This window comes from Toxorhynchites rutilus, chromosome 1 (genome assembly GCF_029784135.1).
Source record: "Toxorhynchites rutilus septentrionalis strain SRP chromosome 1, ASM2978413v1, whole genome shotgun sequence".
NCBI lineage: Eukaryota > Metazoa > Arthropoda > Insecta > Diptera > Culicidae > Toxorhynchites > Toxorhynchites rutilus.
Genome location: NC_073744.1, coordinates 6,119,984 through 6,128,558, shown reverse-complemented (window position 1 = coordinate 6,128,558; position 8,575 = coordinate 6,119,984). Strand labels below are relative to the sequence as shown.

At 42.0% G+C, this 8,575-nt stretch overlaps 1 protein-coding gene across 1 annotated transcript; it reads left to right on the top strand.

Annotated features, from left to right (window-relative positions):
* Positions 1 to 2,464: 2,464 nt before the first annotated feature.
* On the top strand, positions 2,465 to 6,171 carry LOC129774895 (uncharacterized). Its single transcript, XM_055778955.1, has 6 exons — positions 2,465 to 2,597; positions 3,034 to 3,163; positions 3,216 to 3,278; positions 3,338 to 3,500; positions 3,558 to 4,581; positions 4,644 to 6,171. The coding sequence occupies exons 2-6, from the start codon at positions 3,087 to 3,089 to the stop codon at positions 5,981 to 5,983; spliced, it is 2,667 nt and encodes an 888-aa protein (XP_055634930.1). The 5' UTR covers positions 2,465 to 2,597; positions 3,034 to 3,086; the 3' UTR covers positions 5,984 to 6,171.
* Positions 6,172 to 8,575: the final 2,404 nt, after the last annotated feature.

Here is an 8,575-nt window from a genome sequence, read left to right as displayed (position 1 = left end):
ATATATAGAAGATAATGAATTTTAGTAGGGATTTCAGAAAAATCATAGAAAATTGTTTAAGTGAGGTCCAGTGCTACCTGCTTTATGAATTCAAGTAACAACAAGTAATAACTTTCATTTAAATTGAATGAAATTAAAATTCCCTTGGACCTACTTGGACCTCGTTGCAAATGAGCATCCTTTGACATGTTTGGACAATGGTGACTCTGCATCATCGGATCAAACGATCAATGGAGTTTTTACATGTAACAATTGAACCGTTAAAGGCGAAATATTTCCGATAAAAGTTCAGATTATGCGACCAGACGCGAGTCGATAATATTCCATCATGACAACGCTCGAGCTCACATTGCTGTTCGAGTTAAAATCTGTTTGGAAAATAGCTATCGTCCAGACCGTTTCCCTTCTGACTGCCATTCGTTTCGATCAATGCACAACGCTTTGAGTGGAATACGCTTTATTTCAGAACACGGTATCAAAAAAAAGGCTGGATTCATTGTTGGCTTCAAAAGATTGAACGCTTCTTTCGCGATGGAATCCGTAAATTGCCAGAAAGATGGGAAAAAGTAGTGGCTCTCGATGGCAAATACTTTAACCCTTTGTAAGGCCGTGGCTAGTATATTGCCACCAACAAAAAATATTTTGTTTTCGCTACACTTGGAATATTATTTCAATATTTTGCTTAACCAAAAACTTCTAAAGGTATCTGGAAACACTCCAATTTTTTTTGTGCTACGTAAAATTTACGATATTAATTTGGGAGACATTTTTATGTAACAGAACTACGATTTTAGAGCGTCGGCAGAAAATTCTGATTAAAAACGTTGAAAATGCAAAAAGCTGATAAGTTGTTCACTGTAAACGTACTATTTAGGATCTACTGTGTAAGATCAGGCAGTTTTTACAATCACATAAATGTTGTATGTGATGAAAAATTCAAATTTTATTTTTTTTCTTCGAAACTCTATATAAAAAACCGTTTTTTTCGGTGCACTAAAATATTGTAGATATTGTTTTGATTTTTGCATAACCAAAGGCGCAATAAAGTAAACTTACAAGGCAGTGTTAACGGGCCATGGAAACTATATTGACCCCAATTTTCTCAACTGTTTCAATCAGAGATCGAAATTCTCGCTCGGCTGCGCGATATATATTCAGTCAATCAATCTAGTTTTCGATGAACCGTGTATTATTGATATTTTCGTATCTTCCTTTTCACCGAAAATTCTTTTTCAGAGAGAAAGAGATGTGGAAAATCTATATCTCGGAAGCTCAACGAGAATGCTTTTTCGTCTCTCATTTGGTACTGAAAATATGGAGCGAAAAATCAAAGCGAACTTCACCAACGTTAGTCTGTTAGGACAGCGTCCAAACGATCTGCATTTGGACAGCGTCTGAATTGTACAAATATTAATCCATCTCATGCTCACTTCACGATGAAACCCAATATTGCCGCATGTTTTCATGCAATGTTTTCAGCTGTACTGAAGAAGTGAAAAACCATTATCGGCATCAAGGAGTCACTGAAAACGAAAACATTTATCGGCAATCATAACTCGACGAAAAATAAAAATCGGCATTGAATTTCTCGCGAGAATCGAAGTGAGTGTATAACATTCTCTCGGCTCCTATATTCTCAGCTATTTTTCCCCGTGGGTGAAAACGGATGTTTTTCGTCTCAAATCGGCGAGCATTTCGATCTCTGGTTTCAATAGTTAAAATTTTTTCAAAGGTAAATGTGTGTTATTCCTCATGAATGGATTATGTTCTCTGAAATTGGAGTCGATTCTTTGCCTAGTTTCGATGACATTGTAGAGGATTAAATAATGTTTTTTAATATTCAAATGAATGTTTTTTTTTTCATGCAAAAAACGGAACGGATTAAGTGGCACACCCTATAAATAAATTTATATTGTAATTTAATTTAAGGTTAGAATTGTATTTTTACGATAGGATTCAGATCACCAACTATTCCAAAAGTATTCTTCATAGGTTCCCTCCTTGGTTTTTTATCAAGTCTCTCGGTAGTCTACATTATTCGAAACTACTTCAGAATATCAGTTTTTTTCCATACTCATTCTGAATCTGCATTCCAGTTATGTTTATTTCCGAATCAACCATATTCGTTGTTCGTCGAGCGCTCAAATAAACAACGGCTGCTCCGTTACCTTAGCGATCGCACTGAAGCGTTTCACACTTCCTGTGGCTGAGGGGTCTCTCAAAGTATTTTCCAGGCACCTTCAACGGTCACCAATCATATCACCTTCGCGCGGGAGAACCACCCCTCATTGTTTTGAACGGGTGCCATGCAAGGACACTTCCCGTGCATATGCCGATTTCGCATTCGGGTCAATTTCGATTACGTCCTTTGGGGGGAGGGAAATGGATGGGGAAAATATACAAATAAACAATTCAAATTTTGCCGTGTTGTCATCGTGCTGCAGCACTAGCAGTGCGCACACAACCCTACAGGTTCTAACCCAGGTCCTGGTTTTGAATATGCCCTCGTCGGTAGTCAGTCTCGCGTGCGAAACGACTGGAAACGTTTTGTTTTTTGTTTGAGCGAAGAAAATTGCTGCGGGAGCATTCCATAAAAGGTGCGTTTGAAATTTGTAAAACAAGGTGTTTCTCTGTGATCGAAACAAGAATTGAAAGTGGAAAGTTTGATTATTTGATGAGAAAACGAACTTTTTCGTCTGCTATCGATATCAGACTCATTTTGCAGATGATGACGATCATACGACACAAAACATCCTGCGAAAGGTCAAGGGTCGTCTCATCTTATAACCACGTCTGTAATGGTCCTATTTGTACCTGATATGCCATTATGGGGAGAAAATGCGACTCCTACCCACACTTGATTATCATTTTCCTTGCATAAAGGCCGACGTTTGATCAGTCCAGCAGCAGCTGCTGCAGGCTTTCGTTTGTTCGTTTGCCATCGTATCGATTTTCTCCCCCATTCATGTTGCTAGATTATTGAATTGTAATAATTGGGGTGCACAATTGGATGATTCTTTTGTTTATTACCAGCCCTGACCTTGGTTCGTTGTTTTGGAAGACCCCAAGGCTACAAAGCTAATATTATGTTCTCAGACCAGGATATTAATCGACAAAACTATAAGCTCCGCTTTCAGGAGATGGAGAACAAGATTAAACAATGGTAAGTTGGCGAACAAAAATGAAGGTGGATTGTTCAAAATATATCGTTTCAGTGAATTGCAGCGTACCGATTTAGAGCAAAAATTCGCACAGTTGATGCGGGAACGCCAGGAATGGTGAGCTTTCATTCCCACAACATTGAATATCGAAAAAACAGTATATTCCTTCATTGCAGTGAGAAGGTCGCAGCACGGTCACTCAAAGCGAAATACCAACGCATGATGGAGTTGGAAAAACAACGTGCGGAGCGAAACGAAAGTTTACTGCGTATGTTGCACAAAATCGATCAACAGGCAGCTTCTCTAGCGGCCAAAACTGATCGTCTCAAAATGTTGAAGGTATTCGTTGCATAATACTCAGCTAAAATTTATATTCATTAAGAGATTTATATGCAGACTCAATATGAAACGTATCTCATGCGCTCCTGGTCATCGCAAAGGGCTCTTCCTCCATCGCCTAATGCACCGCTATATTCACCACAGCCACAGTTGTTATCACCTGTGCCACAAACCAGCCCTTATTTGTTTCCACGTCGAACCACAGATTCGCCCAAGTCGGAGTTTGTTAAATATCTCTCAGATATGACACACGTCCAGACGGTGGCACATAGTCCAATTCCGCCCCCAATGGCACTGTCCAACTACATCAGCAGCAATCCACCGCTTCAATCGCAACATTTTCCAGCTGGATATCACTATCCCAGTCCAATGTGGTCTCAGGATCCTTTCTTGAAGCCATCTCACGCAGAAGCTACCGTCACTTCTCCCACTGACTACAATCCCGTGAGGGTCACCGAATCAGTCATTCCCCCAACACCTCGTCGCACTGTTCCGGCTCAGTCCTCGAACAAAAAGTTTGAACTGTCCAATGAAGAGTTCATTCAGTACATAGACAACGAAATTCTCAAAGGCTCAACAAACTCGTCTGAGTCACACAACCTCCAAGCACCGGAAATTGTTGTGGATTCACCTCCACCTGTGGCTTCGACTCCTCTCCCAGCAGCATACCTAGAGGACATTACGAACGACGAGGATAACTTCCCGAGCGCTAGTAACCTTTCCTCGGATTCGCTCATGGTCGAAGAAGCGGTGGAAAAAGTCGCAAAGTTGAATTTGGGTGACACGGCGTCGGCTGATGAGAAGTCACAACCGCTGTTGGCACCGATGGCTACGTTCGCCATGAGCCAGCCACCGTGGGAGGAAATCGCGGCGATTGGGCCACAATCTACGAACGATCCGTTGGAGACAGTAGAGCCCATTAACGAAGTCTCGCTGCATTTGCATACGGATGTAACCGAGCTACCATTCCCCGGAACGGGTTCCGAGGGGGAGGGATCCCAATGGGTTCCACCAGAGGAAACTCAAATCAATCAGCTGGAATTTGTTCCGGAGCGAGAGGGGGTTCGTGAACAGATAAAGGGTGAGTTTCAAATTTTAACTGTGCATAAAGGTTGTGAATGAATTATAAATGTTTTATTGCAGACGAGCCGCTGGAAGATCCAACAACCTTCCAGCTCGAATATCAACGAGCAAACCCCCAGGAGGAGGATTATCAGCAACCGTATTATTCGGAGACGGATTATCAATCTCAACAGCAGCAAGAAGAGCAGCCTCAACAGCTGCAATACTATTCGGAAACGGAATATCAACCAGAACAGTTTGCTGATGAACAAGAAAAATGCCAAGAGGACCAATCACCAGAATACACCCAGCAAGAGAATATTAGCTATAACTACGATAGTACTTCAGTGGTTGAGCAACAACAACAGCAACCCCAAGTTTCTGAAAGATTACCCAATCTAACATCTCGTCCAGACGTCCAGGGTCAGAACTATTGGACAACCGCACGGCAGGCAGTCAAATCCAAAACTTACCCCGGAATGGTTCCATCGCGCACACCGGAAACAATCCAGGAGATTGTTGACAACGGTGAGGAACAACCAACCCGTGAGCCATCCGTTCCACACAGTCCCGTGGAGCAACCTAAGCTTACTCTGCCCGGATCGAAACGAGGCTCACCAACGGGGGAAAACGTATCAGCGAGTGAAACGCACGTCAGTGAACCTGACGTGCTTGAACAACCAGCGGTAGAGCTAGTCTCCGAACAGCAACCAACCGAGCAGCAAATGGTGGGAGATCCCGTTCAATACGATTACACACAGTTTTCACAGGAGTACGATCCTGCTGTTGCAGAGCAGCAGCAAGAATACCAATATCAGCAAGATGCATCCGACCAGCAGTACTATCAATACCCGGACCAATCCGGTCAGGATACCTCTCAAGAGCAAGAGTACCAGGGCTACGCGGACCCAAATCAATACCAACAGGCGACAGAATATCCTGGTCCAACAGAATATGTGTACGAACAAGCCTACTACGAGCAACAGCAGCAACAACAACTGCAGCAAGACCCTAATCAACAAGCCTACTACGATCCAAACGCCCCTACGGATCCCCAATATTACAGTGGCGATAAACAACAGCAGGCACAACAACAATCCGATCAAAGCTACTACGATCAATCTCAAACGCAAGACGCGTACGAGCAATATCAGATTTCGGAACCATTGGCTCCGCATTCGGCTGAGGATTCTGCGCAGCCTCAAGGAGAAGCGGATGACAGTACGAAAGTGGATCAGTCTCCTGGCGGAGACTCGCTTCCGGTTATCTCTCAATCGGAGAGCGGTGGTGAAAAGAACAAAGAACCGACACAAGATGGAAAGAAAACGACGATTTCTCCGGGTGCAACTGTTGAGGAGAAGAACGATACGACCATAAGTTCGACGAACGATGAAAGTGATTTCGATTTTTCCACACAGTAGATGTAATACGGGACGAAAGTGGTTCGTAGTGATATTTTAGTTTCATCTAAAGTTCTTGTCTTGAATCTAATTGTTGTTCGAATGATCGTCAGCAAAATCATTTTGATCGATTGTAGGATGTTTAGTCGAGAAGGCGACAGATTTAAATGTTGAAAGGGATATGTTAGAATAAACTATGCTGGTTAATGCTTGAGAAAATGTGTGTTTCAAGAAGAAAAGAATGCCTCTTATGAGAAATGATGATTTGATAGAATGGGAATGGTCTGATATGTACATGATCCGGAGCTTGTAACAATAAGATGGCATTTTCCCGAATGCTTCTGTTTCGTACACAGTCAAACGATACCGAATTTTCGGTATATTTTAAATAAAAAAAAATCGTGGGTTTGTTTTTCAAGTGAACTTAGTCTAAATCGTGGTCAACACTCACACACTGACCTGCTGGTCGATTTTCTGGTTTCAGCAGCCGTCTCTCAGGCTCCGTCAGTAACAGTCTGCACTCAAGCTTCACTTCTAATGATCAGCTTCTGATATCGCTGTTCAGCTGCTCTGTCTTCTTAAGAGAAATTTAATTCCCTCAAACTTGATAAAACACATGAAATTTGGAAAATCGAAATTTTTTTTTCGATGCCACATAACTTAAAAATGCAACAAAAAAGTCGAGATCTGGTGCCATTTCGAAAAAGAACATTTTTGGCCGAAAATCGACCCTCTGGGACTGAGTGGCAATGGAGGTATGGGAAAAAAATCATCGAATTTAAAGAAACGACCATGTACATGTTGTTTATTGGCCCAAAAAAATTACCTGTGCAAAATTTCAGCCCAGACGGACATGATTTAGAGGTGCCTCAAAGCACACAACAAGTATATGTCAAAAAGTTGAAGCGTAAACAACATAGTTTTTTACCACTTCAATATGTCGATTTCGTACCAACGAGAGTGTTCCAACGGCATAAAAGGAAGGGTTTTTTTGCATCGAATCGTTACTGGCGATGAAAAATGGGTCCGTTACGACAATCCTAAACAACTAAACGACAATCCTGAACACCCCGGCCATGCATCAACAATTGACAGCATTTTTTCAGCACATGCGTTTGAGCCGTGCACTGAAGGAAAAACGGCCACAATACGAGCAAAGACACGATAAAATTATTTTTGCAGCACGACAATGCTCGGCCGCATATCGCGAAACCATTCAAAACATACTTGGAAACGCTGAAATGGGAGGTCCTATCCCACCCACCGTATTCTCCAGACATTGCTTCGTTCGATTACTACCTTATTCGATCGATGCCACATGGCCTGGTTGACGAGCACTTCTCCAATTTTGAAGAAGTTAAAAACTGGATTGATTCGTGGTTAGCCGACAAACCGGCCGAATATTTCCGCAAAGAGATCCGTGAATTGCCAGAATGATGGGAAAAAGTTGTGACTAGCGATGGGCAATACTATGAATATTCCTTTTATAACCATTTTTTCAGAATAAAGCATTAATTTTTGAAAAAAAAACAAGAAGAAACTTACTGGTACTCCTATTAGTTCTGCGTTAAGCTTGTGTTCGTGCCCTTAGGCACAGACCTTCATAGTTTTTCACTGGATAATATTAGGCTGTCAAAAAAGTCCTGCGGTATTTTTTTGACGTAGGACTACGTCTTTCATTTCTATACCGGGGTGTAAAATCAAAGTTTCGAAAACGAAAGCGTTACGCCGGAGACCGAGATTTTGAGCGTTAATAGCTCCTAAACAACTGAACGAAATGGTATGATAAACACTTCTTTCGAAAGATAAAATGTCTACGCGTTCTATACTTATTACTTTCTGATCCAAAAACTTGTTTCAATAGCCTTAAAATTGCTTTCAAAACAGGCTATTGAAATCACCAATCGGTATATAAGCGAGCGCCGCTCGGAAATCCACTCAGTTCTAATTGAACAGCGAATGGAACATGTTGTCGCTGTTGTGGTGAAGCTCTTCGTTTATCATGAAAGCGCGAATGAACGGTGTCACCAAGAGCCTGTTTGTGCACCTTAGGCCAGAAGGGAATCCATCAGGAGGAGAGTGATGCCACAAACGGTTCCCCGGGAAGATCTCGAAGCAGCCGCTACACACACACACATACACGCGCGGAATTCTTTCCGTTTGGATGCCTGGATTTCTTTCCTGGCGTTTGGATGTTTGGATGTTCAGCATCGAGAAAGATCCGGAAAATAATCTGCCAGTTCCTCTGGGAATTTAAAAATACATTCATGTGAAAGAGTTTATTTGAATGTTTTCTATCCATGTAACACTGTGATCAAATACATTTGGTTTTGTGATTTTTCAATCAATCGCAATTAACAGAATAGCTTCTGAAGATTATTCTTCCCCATCAGTAGGATATTTCCGTATCCAATATTGTATGCGCCCACAATCGATTATTGCTCAGTCGCCGAAAGTTCCGAGCTCAGAGAGTTCATTCCCCTCTAGTTTGCCTCCCAAATTGCCATCGTAAACCACGCCTTCTCTCGATTCAATCACGCACAAAAAGCATACTTAAGCGATATTCTGGTGGTGAGATGCATTAATTTTTCGTGAGGACATCGACAAGACAAC

Coding starts and splice junctions, on each gene's coding strand:
- LOC129774895 (XM_055778955.1), top strand. CDS start 3,087: ATGTTCTCAGACCAGGATATTAATCGACAAAACTATAAGCTCCGCTTT. Junction 3,164..3,215: donor GAGAACAAGATTAAACAATG/GTAAGTTGGCGA, acceptor ATATCGTTTCAG/TGAATTGCAGCGTACCGATT. Junction 4,582..4,643: donor GGTTCGTGAACAGATAAAGG/GTGAGTTTCAAA, acceptor GTTTTATTGCAG/ACGAGCCGCTGGAAGATCCA.